We start from the raw sequence: 25,263 nt of genomic DNA on the forward strand, positions 1-25,263 counted from the left end.
ATACAGTGGTGGAAATATGTATTTGATCCCTTGCTGATTTTGTAAGTTTGCCCACTGACAAAGACATGAGCAGCCCATAATTGAAGGGTAGGTTATTGGTAACAGTGAGAGATAGCACATCACAAATTAAATCCGGAAAATCACATTGTGGAAAGTATATGAATTTATTTGTATTCTGCAGAGGGAAATAAGTATTTAATCCCTCTGGCAAACAAGACCTAATACTTGGTGGCAAAACCCTTGTTGGCAAGCACAGCGGTCAGACGTCTTCTGTAGTTGATGATGAGGTTTGCACACATGTCAGGAGGAATTTTGGTCCACTCCTCTTTGCAGATCATCTCTAAATCATTAAGAGTTCTGGGCTGTCGCTTGGCAACTCGCAGCTTCAGCTCCCTCCATAAGTTTTCAATGGGATTAAGGTCTGGTGACTGGCTAGGCCACTCCATGACCCTAATGTGCTTCTTCCTGAGCCACTCCTTTGTTGCCTTGGCTGTATGTTTTGGGTCATTGTCGTGCTGGAAGACCCAGCCACGACCCATTTTTAAGGCCCTGGCGGAGGGAAGGAGGTTGTCACTCAGAATTGTACGGTACATGGCCCCATCCATTCTCCCATTGATGCGGTGAAGTAGTCCTGTGCCCTTAGCAGAGAAACACCCCCAAAACATAACATTTCCACCTCCATGCTTGACAGTGGGGACGGTGTTCTTTGGGTCATAGGCAGCATTTCTCTTCCTCCAAACACGGCGAGTTGAGTTCATGCCAAAGAGCTCAATTTTTGTCTCATCTGACCACAGCACCTTCTCCCAATCACTCTCGGCATCATCCAGGTGTTCACTGGCAAACTTCAGACGGGCCGTCACATGTGCCTTCCGGAGCAGGGGGACCTTGCGGGCACTGCAGGATTGCAATCCGTTATGTCGTAATGTGTTACCAATGGTTTTCGTGGTGACAGTGGTCCCCAGCTGCCTTGAGATCATTGACAAGTTCCCCCCTTGTAGTTGTAGGCTGATTTCTAACCTTCCTCATGATCAAGGATACCCCACGAGGTGAGATTTTGCGTGGAGCCCCAGATCTTTGTCGATTGACAGTCATTTTGTACTTCTTCCATTTTCTTACTATGGCACCACAGTTGTCTCCTTCTCGCCCAGCGTCTTACTGATGGTTTTGTAGCCCATTCCAGCCTTGTGCAGGTGTATGATCTTGTCCCTGACATCCTTAGACAGCTCCTTGCTCTTGGCCATTTTGTAGAGGTTAGAGTCTGACTGATTCACTGAGTCTGTGGACAGGTGTCTTTCATACAGGTGACCATTGCCGACAGCTGTCTGTCATGCATGTAACGAGTTGATTTGGAGCATCTACCTGGTCTGTAGGGGCCAGATCTCTTACTGGTTGGTGGGGGATCAAATACTTATTTCCCTCTGCAGAATGCAAATAAATTCATATACTTTCCACAATGTGATTTTCCGGATTTAATTTGTGATGTGCTATCTCTCACTGTTACCAATAACCTACCCTTCAATTATGGGCTGCTCATGTCTTTGTCAGTGGGCAAACTTACAAAATCAGCAAGGGATCAAATACTTATTTCCACCACTGTAAGTGAAACATCCAAGTATTTCATTGACAGTCTAACAGGGTGGGGGTGGGTAGGAGGTATGCATGGGAACATCAAAGCATTTCATTGATAGTCTAACAGGATGGGTGTGGGTAGGTGAGGCAAGAGGGAGATAAACAGAGAAATACAACTTTATGGTTTATAATGGGCTAGAAAACCCAGATCTTTGTTAAGTCCTGTCTGTTGGGTGTCAAAATATTCAATCATTCTGACTTCAAAGGTTTTACGTTCCTGTATTGTTTTAAAGTTACCTTTCAGGATTCTTACTATGAAATCACTGGTACAGTGTTCTGGTCTAGTAAAGTGCTGCCCCACAGGGGTAGGAACCCGGCTGGCACCAGCATTCTTCATGTTATGTCTATGTAACAAAGGATGCTATATTGGAGAAACAGGCCAGATGCTTAAGACAAGATTTAATTTACATAGACATAACATGAAATGCTTTGATGTTCCCATGCATACCTCCTACCCACCCCCACCCTGTTAGACTGTCAATGAAATGCCTGGATGTTTCACTTATATATATACTGTCATCTTCCACATTTGCTTATTTCCGATCTGACGAAAAAGGGCAACCTTCGAAAGCTAATCAAGAAATGTATTAAGTGATGTCCAATAAAAAAGGTATCATCTTATTTTCTTTTCCATGTTTTATTTTGTTTGATTTCTATTGTCTTAAAATTGAAGAATGAACAAAAAATGTCCAATCAGCAAACAGTAACAGGTAACTGAAATATGGATCAATTATAATGCTAAGTAAACATTTGTTTACTTTTCAGAAAGTACCTAGGGAGATCAGGACATATAGCTGTTCACCAGTTATCAAATATAATTGTTTTACAGGGCTTCAGCAAAGAGCTTTCTCTCTCTCTCTCTCTTCTCCTGGGCTGAAACTGGAGCAAACGCCAGTACAATCCAAATGAAATGAGCTCCTGGGCCAGAGCCCAGAACAACAAATTTCAGAAATACCTGGTTACATCACTACACACATTTCCTTTATCTGAGTGCTAACTGAATGAAAGAAAGGTCAGTTCTTGTAACAGCTTAAAACATAACATGCAGTACCTGCTGGCCAAACTAGAGAAATGCACTTCAAGAATTAATAAAGGCAGTTTTACAGGCTTAAAACACACTGTTCTGTCACAAACCTCACAAGCGGTCTCTCAGTATGGGCCGATAGGATCTTCCGAGAGTGGGGCACCCCCTTGGTGAATCTTTTCACCACATCTCAAAAACAAGGTCCCTTAGTGCTGCTCTAGGCTCAGCTCACATGGTAGACTAGCGTCAGATGCCTTACTCCTTCATTGGGGGGAAGGTCTTCTGTATGCTTATCCTCTGATACATCTCACAGAGACAGCTTTGCTGAAACTCTGGCAAGATTGGGGAACAGTGATCCTGATTGCTCCATTCTGGCTGAGACAGATCTGGTTCCCTATCTTTCTGGAGTTGTTCTCCAAGGAGCCATGGAGATTGGAGTGTTTCCCAACCCTGATAACGCAGAATGAGGTGTTCCTTCTGCATCCCATCCTCTAGTCGCTGACCCTCACAGCCTGAATGTTGAGAGCATAGAATTTCGGTCCTTGAATCTGCGTGAAGGTGTCTCCAAAATCTTGCTTGCTTCCAGGAAAGATTCCACTGAGAAGTGTAATTCTTTTAAATGGAGAAGGTTTGCCATCTGCTGTGAGGGCAAGGATCTTGATCCTCTCTCTTGCCTTACACAAAAACTTCTTCAATACATTCTGCACCTGTCTAAGTCTGGTTTAAAGACCAACTATGTAAGGGTGAGCACTCTGTAATCAATGCTCACCATTTTCATTTAGGGGGTAAGCCCATTTCTGAATAGCCTGTAGTTGTTCAATTCATGATAGGTTTGATGTTGTCAAAGCCTCAGTTAAATCTCCTATTGTGTCATGGGATCTTGACTTTGTTCTAATCCAGCTGATTAGATCTTCTTTTGAGCCACTTGACACCTTTCATCTGAAGTATTTGACATGGAAAGTTGTGTTTTTGGTGGTGGTCACTTCAGTTTGCAGAGTCAGTGAGCTTCAGGCTCTAGTAGTTGATCCACCTTACATGAAGTTTCATCACAACAGAGTAATTCTTCGCAAACATTCTAAGTTCCTTCCAAGATAGTGACAGAGTTCCATCTTAACCAGTCAATTCTGCCAGCATTTTTCCCAAAGCTGCATGCCCATCCTGGTGAAAGTGTACTGTATACCTTAGAATGCAAGCGAGCCTTAGCTTTCTACTTGGAGCGGGTTAAAGCCCATAGACATTCCACCATGCATTCTGTTTCTTTTGACCAAAACAGGATGGGGGTAGCCATTGGCAAATGCACTATTTTCAGTTGGCTAGCAGATTGCATCTCTTTCACTTATGCCCAGGCTGGGCTGACTCTTAGGGATCATGTCAAGACTCATAATGTCAGAGCCATGGCTACGTCGGTAGCCCACTTGAGATCAGCCTCTATTGAGATTTGCAAGGCTGCAACATGGTCTTCGGTCCACACATTCACATCTCACTATTGCCTTGAGCAGGATACCCAACGTGTCAGCCGTTTGGTCAGACACTACTGCAGAATTTGTTTGGTATCTAGAATCCAACTCCACACTCCAAGGCCCTGTTTGTTCTGTTCCAGGGTGCACCTCCACAGCTAGATTGTATATAATTTAAGTTCGATTCACTTCAAGGCCTCAACATTTCAAGTCCCTGTTGTCCTAGCATTGTTGTTTTCAGTGAGCCTGGTGGCTAGGGTTTCCCAGATGTGAGAATACTAATGGCCTGCTTGTCCTCGGAGAAAGTGAAACTCACCTGTAGCAGGTATTTTCTGAGGACAGCAGGCCGAGTATTCTCAGATATCCTTCCACCTCCCCTAGGTGTTGTATTCGTTGAGATATATTATTCTACTGAGGAACCTGCATTCGCATGTCAGGCGGGAAGGCACCTGCGCATATGCGGTGGGACGCTGCTAGAATTTATTACTCTCTGAATACGCTAGGCAGTGTCTGCACTGGGCTTCATCGGATGATGTCAACCAGATGTGAGAATTCTTGGCCTGCTGTTCTCGGAGAACACCTGCTACAGGTGAATAACTTTGTTTTCTCAAGCTACAAGGCAATTGAATTACATTTGGTAAGATTCAGCACTAGAAAAATGTTGCATGTATGGACCTGATACACTAATAAAATATTTCTGCAACAACATACATTAATTAAAGGCAAAAATTGCTAGTTTTATTGCTATAGTGACCTAGTTATTTTTGGTTAGGGTAAGGTACAAGGAGATGAGGTGTCTTGCCTAAAATGGCTTGCAATATATAGGAGAATTAGAGGAACAAGGAACTCTTATGGTACACAAGATTTGATTCATCAAAGGTTCTACTTCTAGAAGAAAATCTTGGCTAAATTTGACCAAGGGACACGTACCATAACCCTATTCATCCACACCATTTAACTTGTAGGAACTAGATGTATAAAACAAGTATTCTTATATTTAGCAATGTAGTTAGTAGATATTATTCCAAACGAGTGTCACTAAAATTTATTTAGGTAAAGCAAATTGTCAGATAGCATTAAATTTCTTTGATGGTTAGGTTCTCAGTCTTGCTTCTGTGTGTTTTTTGTTTTGTTTTGTTTTTTGGGTTTTATTTTTTTCAGTTTGGCTGTCTAAATTAGGCACAATATAATCATAACCTCTTGCTTCTACAGGCTGCTTTTACTTGATTAGTTCAGTTGGAGCTGTGCCATCATGCTGTTTTTACTCCTGATTGTTAGAATTTGTACAGATTTGGAAACAATCCTTTGTAAAAGGATGGAAGCAGTTGGCAAGTTCTGAAATCCAACTTGATTGCATCGTATTTATGTGCTTCAAAATGTTCCTCTCACCAGTCTAGCTAAAAGTTTTTTTAAAAATGTATCCGCAATTATGGGAATTGCATGTCTTGGAAGGACAGATAGCCTAACACAGTATTAGTAATAGAGATATGCAGACATAAACATTTCATTTTGTTTAATTTCCCATGTTGTTTTGGGGTTTTTTTTCTTTGTTTTTATTTTCATCTTTAATTTTGGAGAAATTTCATTTTAAGATTTAGAAAGTATTTAGAAGCGTATTTGTTTCATATTGCCTATATGGAATTATATAGATGAAGATGAGTGTGTTGAAGAGCATGTGATTTTATATCACTATTCAAACAACAGTTATAAAATTATAGCAAATGTATGTTAGGTTACTGATTTTTTAATGAGGTTCTAGTAGTATATTAGTTTTTTTTATAATGAAATGTCTTGTTTTATGTGTCATTGATTTTATTATTGCATTATTTTGTGTCTAGATTTTATATTTTATGACATATGTCACATTTGCATTTTAATTGTATGCATAAAATTGTGACCCTCCTAAATTATTGGATGTAGAATATAAATGAAATTAATTAGCACTTCATTAGGCACTTAGTGAAGTAATAGGTGCCCAATGAGCAGTGGTGCGAACTGTTAATGATGCAGGAAGAAACCTGAAATTTCAGTAATAGACAGGTATGAACTCTACAACTTGCATGCTGGTTAAGAAATTGCTTGATAAATAAACATTTACATTTCTTTATTTTAATAAAGCGGTGTTAGAATACAGTTGCCCTTGGAGGAGGACAAGCCAGAGAGTTCTGCATGTCAGGTCACAGAAGGTTTGGAATTGGTCGAGTCTCCCACCCTCATGAAGTCAAGTAGTATGTTGCCAACTTCCAGCTTTTCTCAAGGACCAGTGAAAGAGACTCTGGAAAGCGCCTTGATTGCTTTGGACTCAGAAAAGTAAGGAGGGGGAGCCAGGGGAATTCAAGGATTATTAAAAAAGATGCAGTCTCTGCTGTTATGTTTGAATTTGTTTATTAAAGAAAGAACAATACAATTTACAGGGCTATTTCCAAAAATACAACTGAAGGACTTTGCTATACAGTCAGTAGCCTCTAACAAGTTTTAACATTTTCCTTTTATGCTGAGGTTCCCCCTCCCGCCCAACCAACCCCCCTCCCCCCCCCTCCCTACCCCAAGTTTCATTATGGATGTGAAGTCAGATTGTTACTAATCAGCCCTGCAGCTTATGCAATTATACAACATTCAGCTCATTTCTCAGCCAGAAAATCTGTTCATGTCTTCCAGTCAAGCTACTTCGGTTCCCCTTCATTGATCATCTCATATTGCTACTCCTAGTCACCTGGGTCTCTAAGATACTTAGGCCAATACTTCATTGGCTTTTGGTTTATCTTCTACAGCTTATCACGAGACCCTATCAACTCCCCTTTCCTCGTCGCCGCACCAGGGCAAAACCATCCATTCAGCCGTTAAGAATTCAAAATTCTGCTTCTAGCTACCTCCGTTAAGGAGTCCCAAAAGGGGGCCCATGTCAGGCAAAATAACTCCCCTCTAGGTGAGGCCAGATCACCCACTGCTCTACGTTCTAAAGAGCATAAAAAGATCATTCTCGCTCGCCATTGAGACAAACTCGGCGAGTCTGGTGTAATCCATAGGTGTAAGATGACCTTCTTACCCAGTAAAACCGTTTTTTTTAGGAATGGGCGCAACCCCTTAGGTGGTTTTTGGGCCAAATGAAATTTATGGAATAGCAGTTGCGGCTTCTTCCGCCAAGTGATCTTCCACATTTCTGACACATGCTCAACCACCTGTGTCCAAAATCGGGTTATTCTGGGGCAAGTCCAGAACATGTGTCCAATCCTTGCTGGGGAGTGGCCACACTTCAGGCATCTGTCATCCTGACTCATGTGAGCCCTCCATGCTCTATGTGGGGAAAAAAACATTCGAGACAGGAATTTATATGCTGTCTCCTGCAGCGCCACACTCTCCGAAATCCTAGAGATGTCTAGAAAGCATGCCCTCAAATATTCAGCTTGAATGTTCACTGTCAGTTCTTTATTCCATTGTGCAGCCAGGTGTTCATAATCGTTCTCACCTAGGTGTTCCCGTATTTCCGAATGGTAATATTTTAATGGGACAGACCCCTGAGCATCCAAAGCCAAAAGAGACATCAGTCGGCTCCATATTTGGGGACTCAAATATGCGGGAGGAAGTGACCGTAAATAGTGTCGTAATTGAAAGGAGGCAAAGAAGTCTCTACTAAGGGGACCATATTCTCTATCTAAGTCCTCCATGGATTTTAAAATACCTTCGTCTGAGTATAATTGGTAAATGTATCTTATACCACGTGTTTCCCAGTCTGAGAAAAGTCTGGTTGTGTTTCCCGGTGGGAATTGACTGTTGCCTCGTATCGGTAGTAGCGGTGTACAAGTCGCCAGAAAGCCAAACTTGCGGCCCAGCCAACGCCAAGTCTGTCTCAACGGAGACACCACCGATGTGAAATTTCTGGGTGTATTTACTGTCCCTGGAGCAGCATGTAACCAAGAACTGAAATGACGGGGGAAAAACACTTTGGTCTCCATGCTAGTACACGAGAAGTAACTCGTGTTACGAAACCAATCTGAAAGGTGTCGCATGTTACTGGCCACAGAGAAGAGCTTTAAGTTTAAAAGTCCCAACCCCCCTTTAACTCTGGGGAGATATAATTTAGAGATTGGTAATCTTGGTTTTTTCCCGTTCCATATATATTTGGTGACCACCCTCGTCAACATCAGGTCTTCCTTATGTTTCAAAAACAAGGGTAACACCTGCAAGACATAAACCCATTTTGGGACTAGGATCATGTTGTAGAGGGCTATCTGCCCCATCAAGGAGAGGGGCAGAGTTGACCACGTCTGCAACGTCTGTCTAGTTTTCAGCTTAAGAGGTTCTATGTTCAGTTTGTATAAAGAGTTCACGTCAGCTGTTAGCCATATGCCTAGGTACTTCAGTTTACCCTCCGCCCAAGATAACGGAAATTCACCCTCCCAAGCAGTGCGGGTCTGTATCTGAACTGGTAATGCCATGGATTTACTCATATTCAGAGAAAGACCCGAGTATGAGCCAAACTCTTCAAGAGTGCCAAATAAGTGGGATATAGAAGATTGAGGCCTTGTCAAGGTTAACAGCATGTCATCTGCAAACGCTAAAGTTTTAAGCTCTTGTGGTTGAAATCTAACCCCCCTTATATCTGGATCCCTTTGAATAGTGCACAATAGAGGTTCAAGGTATAACAAAAATAAGATTGGTGAAAGTGGGCAACCCTGCCTCGTACCGCATGATATAGAAAAGGAGCTTGATCTCAAACCATTGACCAATAATGAAGCCTTTGGGTTTGCGTATAGAGTTTCCATAGCATTGAGTATCCACCCTTGAAGGCCAATGTATTTAAGAACGGAAAAGAGATAATCCCATCGAACCTTATCAAAAGCCTTTTCCGCGTCAAGGCTAACCAGCAACAGTGGTTCATTCTGGGTAAGACTCTGTGCGATAGCCAAACATGCCTTCCTTACATTGTGGCAAGGGTGCCTACCCCGTACAAACCCCACCTGACTCTCTCCCACTAAACTTGGCATCAAAGGGGACAGACGCTCAGAGAGGACTTTCGCTAGAATCTTGAGATCCACATTTATAAGTGATATAGGCCTGTATGAACTTGGGTTTTCTGGGGGTTTGCCTTCTTTTGGTATTAGGGTTATCAAGGCTTCATTTGATTCTCGCCTAAATTCCCCACATTCAATGGATTCATCAAAAAAAATCCAGAAGTGGGCCACACATTTGTGGAAATAGCAACTGGTAATATTCAGCCCCAAACCCATCCGGGCCCGGGGCCAATCCTCGTTTTAGTGATTTCACTACTTTTTGCAACTCCTTGGCCTGTATGGGTATATTTAATTTCTCTAGTATCTCAGGGTTCAGGCGTGGCATTCCGGAATCTGCCAAGTAATCTTCTATGGGTGGGCCCAAAAGTGGTTCTGGGGCTGCGTATAGGTTTGTGTAATACTGTTCCAGTAACCGCACTACCTCCTCCGGGTTATTCACCTGTTTGCCTTCTACGTCTCGGAGTGTTGGTATAAACCTGTTCACTCCCCAGGTTTTGTTAAGGCGAGCCAACAGTTTCCCAGACTTATTACCATGTTTATGAAAAGAGAAGGACCTATGAAAGAATTGTTTTTTTGTTTTCTCATGGATCATTGTATTCAGGGCTGCCAAGGAGGCTAGCATAACCTCCCTGGTCTCTTGTGAGGGGTGCGCTATGTGTGCCCGCTTCGTTGCTTGATATGCGGATTCTAAGTGTTTCACTCCCTGAGCCAGTCGCTTCGAACGGGCACACATATAGGCAATTATATCCCCTCGAATCACCGCTTTGGAAGTCTCCCAGAACAACCTCGCTTCGTTCATATGACCCCCATTAGTGTCTAAGAAGTGGGACCACCTTTGTTTCAGGTAATCTTGAAAATCCGTATCGTCTATCAAATATCTGGGAAACCTCCATACTTGATGGCGCAACCTAGTTACTCCCAGCTCCAGTTCAATCCAGATCATTGCATGATCTGAAACCTCCATCACTCCTATCTCTGCACGTGGTATTTGGGGGAACAGAGTTGAGGATATCAGTATGTAGTCTATTCTAGACCATGAACTATGTGCTCTTGATAAGTGTGTGTAATCTTTAGATGTAGGATGCGTTAACCTCCATGGGTCTATGAGATCCAAGGCGGTAGTCAAATATCCCAATCCCTTTCCGGATCCATACGCTGAGCTTACCTGCGGCCCCGAGCGATCTTGTGACCCATCCATGACTTGGTTAAAATCCCCGGCAACTATCCATGGGGCGTGACCGTATTGGATTCCTAGCCGGACCATGTGTTGGAAAAAAGAATGGTCATATACATTAGGGCCATAGACATTAAGCAGAAAAACTTCCTGCCCCATTATATTTAATTGTAAGAGTATGTATCTGCCATCTTTATCTTTGCAAATTAGCTTTGATGTGCATTGCAAATGTTTATGTATTAGGATCGCCACTCCTCCTCTTTTACCACCGGAGGACGCAAAGTGACACTCTCCCACCCAGCGCTGTTTAAGCTTTTGATGCTCTGCGTCTGTTAATTTGGTTTCTTGAAGGCATGCTATTCCAGCCTGGTGGCGCTGCAACGCTGTCAAGATTTTTGTGCGTTTTATGGGGGAAGAGATACCAGACACATTCCACGATATCAATCTGGGGGCTGGTAGTTTAGCCATCACCTAAATCAATCCGGTTACATAAATGGTGTAATTCTTGTTTTCTTAGGACCCCCGGGTGCCCAGCCTTCACCCAGCAGTCCTGTGCCTGCAACAACAATGGCCTTTGATTAGCTCTCCCTAGCCTCACATTCTTACCTACCCTGGCACGGCAACAGAGTGTACCCAATGTTTGCTCTCCCACAGGGCCTCGTTGTAGAAATGGCACCTGCTCCTTCCCACTGAACTCCATCACCCAATATAAAGAGCAATTAAGTTTGTATCTTTCCCCTATTGCAGTCTCTGCTGTTAAGCAATGAGTTGAGGCTGACCAATCTTTTACTCTGAATGTCATATACATAAATACCAGCCTGTTGGTGGAAAGTCATTATTTGTGTACCTGGTACTCAGGGCTCCTGGTACTCAGAGAGAGTTTACTCTCTTAAGGTTAGAAGGACAGACAGAAGGAGCCAAGGCAGATAATAGGTAAGGATTCCAGCTAAGGTACACTAAGGTTCAACAGGGCTTAATTTGTATTGTATTCAGAAAGGAAGTGGAACTGGGGACGGGGCCAGAGCTGGAAGTGAACTTTCTTCTATACACATAATACTCTATTTGTAGATAAAAAGGAAGCTGATACGTACTTGGAAAATTCGTAAGTTTAATAAAACAATTTTAAAGAATGTCACCAAAAGTAGTACAAATTTGCAACATTATGAACAGGAGTGTGGTAGCTGTGTTAATATGCTTTGATGTCCCCATGCATACTTCCTACCCACCCCCCTCCTCCCACCCTGTCAGACTGTCATAGTAATGCTTGAATGTTTTCACTTATACACACTGTCAGCTAGCACATTTGCTTATTTCCGATCTGAGGAAGAAGGGCAACCTTCGAAAGCTAATCAAGAAATTTATTAAGTTATGTCCAATAAAAAAGGTATCATCTTATTTTCTTTTCCATGTTTTATTTTGTTTGATTTCTATTGACAACATTATGAACCAAATCTAGGAATAATCAGTGTTTTTCACAATGTTGACACATTTTGGTAGCATGAAGGAGCAGGTGGGGACGGAAGAATACTGTACAGTATTATAAAAGTTTCTGTTATTTATATATACAACTGCTCTATCCCTGAAAACACGTAAATATTTAAAGTAAATGCATAATCCATGGCAAAAATTAATTCTGTAATTTAGTATTAACTGATTAAATGGGGACGTTATCAATGTGAGCATATATTACCACTAGCCATGCTATTTTAGCATAGGGTCTCATTGCATAAAATGGTACCTTGTGCTAAAATAGCAGGATGTGGTAGATTGCATTGATAACTTTCCCCCTTAATGTTGATTTTTGTTTTACAAATAATATTGAAAACAAAAATTCCATACTGGTCAATCTTATTTAAATAATAAAAAATAGATATATACACCTACATGAAATGAAAACAATAAGAAATAATGTTAATACTTTAAACATAATACATTTTTCAAGGAGCTTTGATCTGATATAGTATAGCATTCTTATGAGCTAAGTGTAAATGTGCTCTGCATTCACAAAGTTCAACTCCCCCCACCCCCCCCCCCCCCAAACGACAGGTAGAACATTTTTCCTTGGAAGTCACCATACAAAAAAATATTCTGATTGTCATGTTCTCCGAGGACAAGTAGGCTGCTTGTTCTCACATGTGGGTCGACGTCCGCGTCGCCCCGGGAACTGAGGTTTTTCAAGAGGAAAATATAAAAACAGTTTTGCCAGTCTTTTGGCACGCATGCACGGACTGATTTCCCTCAGTTTCTTCTTTTCCGTGACGAGGTGCGTTAGGTTCCTCCTGTGCGCCTATTTTAGGCCTGGGAAAAGAGTCTTCACTTTTCGTGAGTTTTCGCAGTTTATTTACTTCGTTTAAAAAAAAAATAGAGAGATTTCCTCCTTTTATTTTTCAGTTAGCTTCTTTTTTCCTTCATTTTTAAGTTTCATTTCTTTTTTGACACGGCCGGCCTTTAGGCCGCGCGGTTGGGTTTCTTCCCCTTTTGTGGCTTTTCTTTTTTGGCACAATCACGTTGTTCGAATTGCCGAAGCCGTTTTTTCTCCCATGTCATCAAAGACACCCAGTGGCTTAAAAAGTTGTACTTGGTGCAACCAGACCATCTCAGGTACCGGTATTCATTTGTGGTGTATCCAGTGCCTTGGGCTCGACCATAGCCCAGCTGCTTGTAGTCTGTGTCTTTGTGTGAAGAAACGGACTCAAGTGTCTCGAGAAGCCCAGCGAGAAAAACGTTTTGGGGCTCGGTCCAGTCCTTCGACATCAGTACCAAGGTCAGCATCGTCGACATCGAGGAAGGCATCGACGTCAGGAGCAGAGGTAATGGGTGTTGAGAGACCAAGTTGCACTGGGACCAGTGAGACATTGAGTGGGTCTCCACCTGTCTCGAGGCCTCCTGTTATGCAGGCCCCCCAGGACCGACCTTTGAGGATTCCACATCGTCATCGGTAATGAGGAATCTCGATGATGGGCATCGAGCAAAGGCGAAGAAGCACCGTCATCGATCTCCTTCGACACACGGTGCCGGGAGCTCCAGGGTGTTGAGGGACTCAGCATCCAAGAAGCGACGGTGCTGAGAGGACCGCTCCCCCTCTATACAGGAGGTGCCGATGCATCGGTCTCCTGGCAGCCCGGTACCTGCTCCCGAGCTTCGACAGATTCTGCCACCGGCTCCTTTACCGACCCCGCAGCCTTGTCTGACAGCGGCTCTCAATGAGATTCTGCCGCCGGTTGTTCCATCGATCCCGCAGCCTTCTCCGATGGCGGCTCTCGACGAGTGCATCTAGGCCCTACTTTTGGAAGGACTGCTGCGCCAGTCTGCTTCGGTGTTGGGGGTGCTTGCGCCTTCCATACCGTCTGCTGCACTGCCGTCTGGCCCTTCACCTGCGGTGAGGTCCCCGTCCTCAGTGCCGCTTGCAGCATTGGTGCCGACTGCCACCCAGGTCGACTCCCCTTTGATGTTGCTGGAGGAAGCTTCGCCACAGTACAGGTGGGCGTCGACTTCTCGACATTGCCATCGAGGACGTTGATCCTTGGCGTCGAGGCAGGCTCAGTCTCGAGAGAGGTATTATCCGATACTGAAGAGGAGCGTTCATGGGAATCAGAGGAAGATCCCAGGTACTTTTCTTCTGACGAGTTCTATGGGAATCCCTCTGAACCTTCCCCTCCACCAGAAAGGAGACTATCTCCTCCGGAGAGTCAGTCGTTTACATCTTTTGTCCGGGAAATGGCTACAGCTATTCTTTTTCCTATGGAGGTTGAGCATGAACCCAGGGCTGAGATGCTCGAGGTCCTGGACTATCCTTCTCCACCTAGGGAGGCTGTGACGGCTCCTCTATATAAGTTACTGAAGGAGGTCCTTATGCGGAACTGGTCATACCCTCTCTCTGGTCCCGTGATCCCTGAAGAAAGCTGATTCCCAGTATTGAAACCACGGTGAACCTGGGTTGATGAGGTGTCAGCTACCCCACATTTCCATAGTAACATAGTAGATGACGACAGAAAAAGACCTGCATGGTCCATCCAGTCTGCCCAACAAGATAAACTCATATGTGCTACTTTTTGTGTATACCTTACCTTGATTTGTACCTGTCCTTTTCAGGGCACAGACTGTTTAAGTCTGCCCAGCACTATCCCCGCCTCCCACCACCAGTTCTGGCACAGACTGTAGAAGTCTGCCCAGCACTACCTCCACCTCCCAACCACCAGTCCCGCCTTCCACCACCGGCTCTGGCACATCAAAGGACATCCTTCACCCATACTCTTAAAAAAAAAAAAAAGACGTCCCTGACGAGCACCTGGACTTGTATTTTTCTAAGGTTGTAGACGGCCATTATACACGCAGCTTGTCTGCATGTATGAAGTTGTCTTTGGCATGCACAGAGCAGCCACGCATAATGCTTGGCTGCTCTGCACTGGCTTCCCCTCCATAGGAAATAAATCATGTGCAAATGAGCTAACTGTGAGCAGCTCATTTGCATGCGATTTCCTTCATGCATGCCTGTTCCTTTCTGAATCGCTAAGGGATCAGTAAGGGAAGGGCTTTTTCCGTGCAGTTAGTGCATCAGTTAGTCCACTGCAGTGCCCCTAGGGTGCCCAGTTGGTGTTCTGGCATGTCAGGGGGACCAGTGCACTACGAATGCTGGCTCCTTCCACGAACAAATGAGTTGGATTTGTTCGTTTTTGAGATGAGCGTCCTTGGTTTCCATTAACGCCAAAAACTGGGGACGACCATCTCTAAGGTCGACCCAAATGTAGAGATTTGGGCGTTCCCGACCGTATTATCGAAACGAAAGATAAAACTTGGGCGCCCAATTCGATTATGCCCCTCAAAATGTTCAAAACAGTATTTAAAAAAAAAAAAAAAAAAGACATTTTTCTTTTTTGAAAATGACCTTCCTTTCTATTCAAATTTTGGATGTTTTTGCAAAACATCCACAGTCGGACTTAGACGTCATATCGAAAATACCCCTCCATATCACATGAAGATCTATGACTCTATCTCTGTGCTATTTAATAAAAGAGTTGACGTCTTGATTACTGCTGTCACTTCTCATAAGCTTCAAACAATGGAATAAGGCTGTTTCGTTGCATTTTTCATTTCATTTTAAAACAAATGCACATCCTTATTCAAGATGATTAGATACATTTTAAAAAATATTTGCTTATATCATTTACAATTGTAATAGTAATGCCTGCCTTATTGTCTGAACTAGCTTGAGTGTTGGTCACCAAAGTGGAACTAATATTGAAATACTGCATTTGAAACTTTGCTTGGTGGATTATGAGGACGTTCACCAAACAAAAATTAAAACTTTTCTTCTCGTTTTTTTTAAATGCACGTTTTTTCTAAGGGTAAAAGCAATTTTCAGATGAACTGAATCAACCAAATGACATAATACAGACTAACACTTTGACTTTGGGATTATGCTTCCAATCCTTTGCTAATGGAGATGGCTAATAGCATTTTTATCTATTATGGCAGGCTGTCAAATTAAAGCTCTCTAATCAAACGGAAGAAAACTACAAATGAACTCCCTGAGTCCTCTATTACTAACACTAAATAAAATTACTTAGGATAAATCAGACCAACCATCTATGCATAAAGCAACCAATATAACAATGTTAGAAAATTTAAAATTTTTAAATTGTGCTCAGTCTATATCCATTACACCCATAGCGTCCCTAAGAAAAGCATGTGGTAGTGTTTAGATGGAACCATCATAGCACAATTTATGTTCCACCTCCTTAGAGTGTATGCGCACACACCTGCATCTACTAGTTATAATGCAACTTTCAATTACTGATGTTTCAAACCCATGTGGTACAGATCACACTTAAATCAGCTATATATATCTTAACTTGTGCACAGTAGTTCTTATCGTACCTCAGGTACTAATAGATGCAGACACACTTTAATTCTAAATTCTAAATAGTACCCACTTATAATGCACATACAATTAGCTATGACTACTATATTTTCACATACCACTAACACCAACATCACTGATAGAGTGACACATAATCAGTGAGAAAAAGTATATATAAAAAAGGTCACTTCCCTTAGGAACCCAGCGTGCTCATGCAGGTGATTTAAAATCTCATCAAAAAATCATTTGTGCTCTTCAATCTCACGCCATCTCAATCATTTTCCCTTTAACTCTAGCTGAGTTTCGAATATCTTCCTCAGAAAGAGAACTGTAAACATGAATATTCATTAATAATCCAAACAATTTTTTCACCATGTACTAGAATATAATTCAATATATATACACACTCCACTTTCATAACTCGAATCAAAATACTTACATAAAAGTTTCCACTGTCAACATCAATATCGGGCACTATCCCCGAGCGGGTAAATATCTGGAAAACTCCCAACTCTCCAGAGCAGACAGCTGCACAACGCCTTGCTCTATTCAAATACCCAGAGGAACCCACCTATTGGTTCCGTATAGCCAGAGGGAAAGAGAGAAAGAAAGGGCCTCAGAGCAGCTAGAAACGCCCATATTTAAAGGGGCCATCACACACAAGGAAGCCAAACCCACATTGGCACACTTCATAGCCATTCAACTTCTCTGTTTAAACCCCGAGGGTAAACAGTGTCCCACATGTAGATAAATCGTTGTTCCTTTTTAGTGATAATAATGGGTGACTTCAATTATCCAATATAGACTGGGTAAATGTAACATCGGGACACGCTACAGAGATACAATTCCTTGATGAAATCAAGGACAGCTTTATGGAGCAACTGGGGCAGGAGCCGACGAGAGAAGGAAAAATTCTAGACTTGGTCCTTAGTGGAGCGCATGATCTGGTGAGGGACGTTATGGTACTGGGGCCGCTTGATAACAGTGACCATAATATGATCAGTTTTGATATCGACCTTGAAGTAACTGTATACAGAAAGTCAAATACGTTAGCGTTTAACTTTAAAAAAGGAGACTATGATAAAATGAGAAGAACGGTAAAAAAAAAACAGAGGGGCAACTGAGAAAGTAAAAACTGTACAACAGACGTGGATGCTGTTCAAAAATACCATCCTGGAGGCCCAGGCCATACATATTCTGCGAATTAGAAAAGAAAGACGGAACTCCAAAAGACAGCCGGCCTGGTTGAAAAGTGAGGTGAAGGAAGCTATTAGGGCTAAAAGAAACGCCTTCAGAAAATGGAAGAAGGAACCGTCTGAAAATAACAAGAAGCAGCATAAGGAGTGTCAAAGCAAATGCAAAGCGCAGATAAAGAAGGCCAAGAGGGATTACGAAAAAAAGATAGCATTAGAGGCAAAAAAACATAGTATAATTTTTTTCGGTATATTAAAAGCAGGAAGCCGGCAAAAGAATCGGTTGGGCCGCTGGATGACCGAGGGGTAAAAGGGGCGATCAAGGAAGACAAAGACGTAGCGGAGAGACTGAATGAATTCTTTGCTTCGGTCTTCTCCGAGGAAGATTTGGGTGGGATACAGGTGTCGGAAATGGTATTTCAAGCGGACGAGTCGGAGAAACTTACTGACTTCACGGTAAACCTGGAGGACGTAATGGGGCAGTTCGGCAAACTGAAGAGTAGCAAATCTCCTGGACCGGATGGTATTCATCCTAGAGTACTGATAGAACTGAAAAATGAGCTTGCAGAGCTACTGCTAGTGATATGCAACTTATCCTTAAAATCAAGCATGGTACCGGAAGATTAGAGGGTGGCCAATGTAACGCCCATTTTTAAAAAAGGCTCCAGGGGAGATCCGGGAAATTATAGACCGGTGAGTCTGACGTCGATGCCGGGGAAAATGGTAGAGGCTATTATTAAAAACAAAATTACAGAGCACATCCGAGGACATGGATTACTGAGAACGAGTCAGCACGGCTTTTGTGTGGGGAAATCTTGCCTGACCAATTTACTTCAATTCTTTGAAGGAGTAAACAAACATGTGGACAAAGGGGAGCCGGTTGATATTGTGTATCTGGATTTTCAAAAGGCGTTTGACAAGGTACCTCATGAAAGGCTACAGAGGAAATTGGAGGGTCATGGGATAGGAGGAAATGTCCTATTGTGGATTAAAAACTGGTTGAAGGATAGGAAACAGAGAGTGGGGTTAAATGGGCAGTATTCACAATGGAGAAGGGTAGTTAGTGGGGTTCCTCAGGGGTCTGTGCTAGGACCGCTGCTTTTTAATATATTTATAAATGATTTAGAGATGGGAGTAACTAGCGAGGTAATTAAATTTGCTGATGACACAAAGTTATTCAAAGTCGTTAACTCGTGACAGGATTGTGAAAAATTACAAGAGGACCTTACGAGACTGGGAGACTGGGCGGCTAAATGGCAGATGACGTTTAATGTGAGCAAGTGCAAGGTGATGCATGTGGGAAAAAAGAACCCGAATTATAGCTACGTCATGCAAGGTTCCACGTTAAGAGTTACGGACAAAGAAAGGGATCTGGGTGTCGTCATCGATAACACACTGAAACCTTCTGCTCAGTGTGCTGCTGCGGCTAGGAAAGCGAATAGAATGTTGGGTATTATTAGGAAAGGTATGGAAAACAGGTGTGAGGATGTTATAATGCCGTTGTATCGCTCCATGGTGCGACCGCACCTTGAGTATTGTGTTCAATTCTGGTCGCCGCATCTCAAGAAAGATATAGTAGAATTGGAAAAGGTGCAGCGAAGGGCGACTAAAATGATAGCGGGGATGGGACGACTTCCCTATGAAGAAAGACTAAGGAGGCTAGGGCTATTCAGCTTGGAGAAGAGACGGCTGAGGGGAGACATGATAGAGGTATATAAAATAATGAGTGGAGTGGAACAGGTGGATGTGAAGCTTCTGTTCACGCTTTCCAAAAATACTAGGACTAGGGGGCATGCGATTAAACTACAGTGTAGTAAATTTAAAACAAATCAGAGAAAAGTTTTCTTCACCCAACGTGTAATTAAACTCTGGAATTCATTGCCGGAAAATGTGGTGAAGGCGGTTAGCTTAGCAGAGTTTAAAAAGGGGTTGGACGGTTTCCTAAAGGACAAGTCCATAAACCGCTACTAAATGGACTTGGAAAAATCCAAAATTCCAGGAATAACATGTATAGAATGTTTGTACGTTTGGGAAGCTTGCCAGGTGCCCTTGGCCTGGATTGGCTGCTGTCGTGGACAAGATGCTGGACTCGATGGACCCTTGGTCTTTTCCCAGTATGGCATTACTTATGTACTTATGAATCCATCCCCTTCAACAGTAGAAAAAGGCCTCACATCTGTTGCACACGTGGCAACCACAATGTCTGCCACTTCAGATTTATTTATTTATTTACTAATTTAAAAAAAGGCCCGTTTCTGACAAATGAAACGGGCGCTAGCAAGGTTTTCCTCGGAGTGTGTATGTTTGTGAGAGTCACTATGTGAGAGAGAGAGAATGAATGTGCGAGTGTGTGTGTGACAGAGAGAGAGTGAGACTGGTTGCGAGTGTGTGTGTGAGAATGAGAGTGTGTGCGACTGCATATCTGCGACAGTGACTGTGAGAGAGAGAAAGTGTGTTTCACACAGATACAGTGTGTGTGAGACAGAGAGAGTATGTGTGCGATACACAGACTCTCTGTGAGCAGCCACCCATGTCCAGCGACCCTCCTCCCTGCCCTGCCCCCCTCCAGCCACCCTCCTCTCTCCCCTGCGACCCTCCTCTTCCCCTGCCCCCCTCCTCCAACCACCCATGTCCAGCGACTCTCCCATGCCCCCCCTCCAGCCACCCATGTCCAGTGACCTCCTCTCCCCCTTTCCCCCCCTCCAGCCACCCATGTCCAGCGACTCTCCTCTCTCCCCTGCCCCCCCTCCAGCCACCCAGGTTGTCCAGCGAATACTTCGGGGCAGGCAGGAAAGATCCCCAGTCTTGCCTGCCCGCTGCCGGCACTGACCCTCCCCCGTTGCCGGATCGCTCTTCAAAATGGCCACCGAGACTTCCAGCGGCGGCCTCGCAAGACTTCTGCAGTGATATGCAATTTATCATTAAAATCGAGCGTGGTATCGGAAGATTGGAGGGTGGCCAATGTAACGCCGATTTTTAAAAAAGGTTCCAGGGGAGATCCGGGAAATTATAGACTGGTGAGTCTGATGTCGGTGCCGGGGAAAATGGTAGAGGCTATTATCAAAAACAAAATTACAGAGCACATCCAAGGACATGGATTACTGAGACCAAGTCAGCACGGCTTTTGTGTGGGGAAATCTTGCCTGACCAATTTACTTCAATTCTTTGAAGGAGTAAACAAACATGTGGACAAAGGGGAGCCGGTTGATATTGTGTATCTGGATTTTCAAAAGGCGTTTGACAAGGTACCTCATGAAAGGCTACAGAGGAAATTGGAGGGTCATGGGATAGGAGGAAATGTCCTATTGTGGATTAAAAATTCTCCGAGGACAAGCAGGCTGCTTGTTCTCACTGATGGGTGACGTCCACGGCAGCCCCTCCAATCCGGAATCTTCACTAGCAAAGTCTTTGTTAGCCCTCGCGCGCCGATGCGCACCGCGCATGCGCGGCCGTCTTCCCGCCCGAAACCGGCCCGTTCGCGCCCCTAAAGTTGACCTCGCGCGTCTCCTCTTTTTGGTTTCGTTACGAAAAAAAAAAAAAAAAAGATTTGGAAGAGGACCTTTCCAGTCTTTTTTCCTTCCCGCTACTTCAAGTTTTTGCCCCGGTAAGTTTTCTTTCGTCTTCGGGGTAGGCCTTTTTTCAGGCCTCGGGTCGAATTTTTTCTTCCCCTCGTTTTTTGGTGCCTACCGCAATTACGAGTTTCGATTTCGCCGGCGAGATTTTTCCGCTCATGTCATCGAAGTCTCCCAGCGGCTTCAAGAAGTGCACCCAGTGCGCCCGGGTAATCTCGCTCACTGACAGGCACGCGTCGTGTCTTCAGTGTCTGGGGGCTGGGCACCGCCCGCAGGCCTGTAGTCTCTGCGCCCTTTTACAAAAGCGGACTCAGGTAGCGAGATTGGCCCAGTGGAACGTTTTGTTCTCGAGCTCTTCATCGGCACCGGGGGTATCGAGTGCATCGACGTCTCCAGCGTCCAGACCTTCATCCTCGGCCGCCAGTGCATCGAGGCATCGACCCTCTGCATCGGCGCTGAGACATCGGACGACTGTGTCGACGTCGGTGGTACCGGGACCTCGTCTGCTGATGTTGTCGGACGGTGGTGCTTCGTCTGGAGTGCAGGTGAGGGCTGTCCATTCCCCTGCTGGTGGCGGTAAGCCTTCGGGTGGGTCTCCCCCTACCCTGAGGGCTCCTGCGGTACAGCCCCCCCGAGACCGAGGAAGCGACGGCTGGATTCTACGTCCTCCTCGTCGGTGCCGGGAAGCTCCGGTGACGTGCTTCGTCCCAAGAAGTCGAAGAAGCATCGACACCGGTCCCCTTCCTGTGTCGGCACCGAGAGCTCTGGGTCGCCGAGGGAGTCGGCACCCAGCTGGCATCGGCACCGAGAGGGACCGCTCACCCTCTGTTCAGGAGGTGTCGATGCGCTCCACTCTGGACAGCCCGGAACAGCCTCCACGCCCGGAACAGACTCTGACATCGACACCTGCATCGGATTCCACGTCTTTCTCCACAGCCGCTCTGCACGAGAGTCTCCGGGCCGTTCTCCCAGAGATTCTGGGAGAGCTGTTGCGCCCTTCCCCTCCGGTACCGGGGGTGCTTGCGCCTCCGGTACCGTCGAGTGAGGCGCCGGCTGGCCCCTTGCCCGGGGTGAGGTCTCCGACATCTGTGCCGCTTGCGGTACCGACTGCGGTCGCCTCCCAGGAAGGCTCCCCGACTACGTCGGCGGAGGGAGCTTCGCCGGTGCGGGCGCGGGAGTCTACCTCTCGACGCTCCCACCGTGGCCGGGGTTCCACGGAGTCGAGCCGGGCACGGCTTCAGACAGGTTCGTGAACTTGTGTCTGATACCGATGGTGAGGCCTCGTGGGAGGAAGAGGAGGACATCAGATATTTCTCTGACGAGGAGTCTGATGGTCTTCCCTCTGATCCCACTCCCTCTCCTGAAAGGCAGCTTTCTCCTCCCGAGAGTCTGTCTTTCGCTTCCTTTGTCCGGGAGATGTCTACGGCCATCCTCTTCCCGGTGGTTGTGGAGGAAGAGCCCAGGGCTGAAATGTTTGAGCTCCTGGACTATCCTTCTCCACCTAAGGAAGCGTCCACAGTACCCATGCATCATGTCCTCAAAAAGACATTGCTGGCGAACTGGACCAAGCCATTAACTAACCCCCACATTCCCAAGAAGATCGAGTCCCAGTACCGGATCCATGGGGACCCAGAGCTGATGCGCACTCAGTTGCCTCACGACTCTGGAGTTGTGGATTTGGCCCTAAAGAAGGCTAAGAGTTCTAGGGAGCATGCTTCGGCGCCCCCGGGCAAAGACTCTAGAACCTTAGACTCCTTTGGGAGGAAGGCCTACCATTTCTCTATGCTCGAGGCCAAAATTCAGTCGTACCAGCTCTACACGAGCATACACATGCGGATCAATGTGCGGCAGTTGGCGGGCTTGGTGGACAAGCTCCCCCCTGAGCAAGCCAAGCCTTTTCAGGAGGTGGTCAGGCAGCTGAAGGCGTGCAGAAAATTCCTGGCCAGAGGGGTGTATGACACCTTTGATGTTGCGTCCAGGGCCGCTGCTCAAGGTGTGGTGATGCGCAGACTCTCATGGCTGCGTGCCTCCGACCTGGAGAATAGGCTCCAGCAGCGGATTGCGGACTCGCCTTGCCGTGCGGATAACATTTTTGGAGAGAAAGTCGAGCAGGTGGTAGAGCAGCTCCACCAGCGGGATACCGCTTTCGACAAGTTCTCCTGCCGGCAGCCTTCAGCTTCTACCTCTACATGTAGACGATTTTTGGAGGGAAGGAGGACTATTCCCTACTCTTCTGGTAAGTGTAGGTACAATCCTCCTTCTTGACAGCCTGCGGCCCAGGCTAAGCCCCAGCGCGCTCGCTCTCGTCAGCAGCGTGCGCCTCAGCAAGGCCCCTCGGCTCCCCAGCAAAAGCAAGGGACGAGCTTTTGACTGGCTCCAGCAGAGCATAGCCGACATCCAAGTGTCAGTGCCGGGCGACCTACCAGTCGGAGGGAGGTTGAAAGCTTTTCACCAAAGGTGGCCTCTCATAACCTCCGATCAGTGGGTTCTCCAAATAGTCCGGCAAGGATACACCCTCAATTTGGCCTCAAAACCTCCAAATTGTCCACCGGGAGCTCAGTCTTACAGCTTCCAACACAAGCAGGTACTTGCAGAGGAACTCTCCGCCCTTCTCAGCGCCAATGCGGTCGAGCCCGTGCCATCCGGGCAAGAAGGGCTGGGATTCTATTCCAGGTACTTCCTTGTGGAAAAGAAAACAGGGGGGATGCGTCCCATCCTAGACCTAAGGGCCCTGAACAAATATCTGGTCAAAGAAAATTTCAGGATGCTTTCCCTGGGCACCCTTCTCCCCATGATTCAGGAAAACGATTGGCTATGGTCTCTGGACTTGAAGGACGCCTACACGCACATCCCGATACTGCCAGCTCACAGGCAGTATCTGCGATTTCAGCTGGGCACACGTCACTTCCAGTACTGTGTGCTACCCTTTGGGCTCGCCTCTGCGCCCAGAGTGTTCATGAAGTGCTTGGCTGTAGTAGCAGCGGCACTTCGCAGACTGGGGGTACACGTGTTCCCATATCGCGACGATTGGCTGGTGAAGAACACATCCGAGGCAGGAGCTCTACAGTCCATGCAGATGACTATTCGCCTCCTGGAGCTACTGGGGTTTGTGATAAATTATCCAAAGTCCCATCTTCTCCCTGTGCAGAAACTCGAATTCATAGGAGCTCTGCTGGATTCTCGGACGGCTCGCGCCTATCTCCCAGAGACGAGAGCCAACAACTTGTTGTCCCTCGTCTCGCGGGTGCGAGCGTCCCAGCAGATCACAGCTCGGCAGATGTTGAGATTGCTGGGCCACATGGCCTCCACAGTTCATGTGACGCCCATGGCCCGCCTTCACATGAGATCTGCCCAATGGACCCTAGCTTCCCAGTTGTTTCAGGCTGCTGGGGATCTAGAAGACGTGATCCACCTGTCCACGAGTTTTCTCAAATCCCTGTATTGGTGGACGATTTGGTCCAATTTGACTCTGGGACGTCCTTTCCAAATTCCTCAGCCACAAAAAGTGCTGACCACGGATGCGTCTCTCCTGGGGTGGGGAGCTCATGTCGATGGACTTCACACCCAGGGAAGCTGGTCCCTCCAGGAACGCGATCTGCAGATCAATCTTCTGGAGTTACGAGCGATCTGGAACGCTCTGAAGGCTTTCAGAGATCGGCTGTCCCACCAAATTATCCAAATTCAGACAGACAACCAGGTTGCCATGTATTACATCAACAAGCAGGGGGGCACCGGATCTCGCCCCCTGTGTCAGGAAGCCGTCAGCATGTGGCTCTGGGCTCGCCGTCACGGCATGGTGCTCCAAGCCACATATCTGGCAGGCGTAAACAACAGTCTGGCCGACAGGTTGAGCAGGATTATGCAACCTCACGAGTGGTCGCTCAATTCCTGTGTAGTGCGACAGATCTTCCAGGTGTGGGGCACCCCCTTGGTAGATCTCTTCGCATCTCGAGCCAACCACAAAGTTCCTCAGTTCTGTTCCAGGCTTCAGGCCCACGGCAGACTGGCATCGGATGCCTTCCTCCTGGACTGGGGGGAGGGTCTGCTGTATGCTTATCCTCCCATACCTCTGGTGGGGAAGACTTTGTTGAAACTCAAGCAAGACCGAGGCACCATGATTCTGATTGCTCCTTTTTGGCCGCGTCAGATCTGGTTCCCTCTTCTTCTGGAGTTGTCCTCCGAAGAACCGTGGAGATTGGAGTGTTTCCCGACCCTCATCACACAGGACGAAGGGGTGCTTCTGCATCCCAGCCTCCGGTCCCTGGCTCTCACGGCCTGGATGTTGAGAGCGTAGACTTTGCCTCTTTGGGTCTGTCAGAGGGTGTCTCCCGCATCTTGCTTG

The 25,263-nt window shown here is 45.9% G+C and overlaps 1 protein-coding gene across 11 annotated transcripts in view; it reads left to right on the top strand.

The window, feature by feature from the left end:
* EHMT1 (euchromatic histone lysine methyltransferase 1) overlaps positions 1 to 25,263 on the top strand; it is a 698,071-nt gene that overhangs the window by 409,549 nt on the left and 263,259 nt on the right. For all 11 annotated transcript variants that reach the window (XM_030207091.1, XM_030207089.1, XM_030207095.1 and 8 more), the window contains one exon: positions 6,229 to 6,420. In XM_030207091.1, coding sequence (XP_030062951.1) covers positions 6,229 to 6,420 — 192 coding nt within the window. The remainder of the gene's footprint in view (positions 1 to 6,228; positions 6,421 to 25,263) is intronic.

The sequence above is a fragment of the Microcaecilia unicolor genome, chromosome 6 (assembly GCF_901765095.1).
Source record: "Microcaecilia unicolor chromosome 6, aMicUni1.1, whole genome shotgun sequence".
NCBI lineage: Eukaryota > Metazoa > Chordata > Amphibia > Gymnophiona > Siphonopidae > Microcaecilia > Microcaecilia unicolor.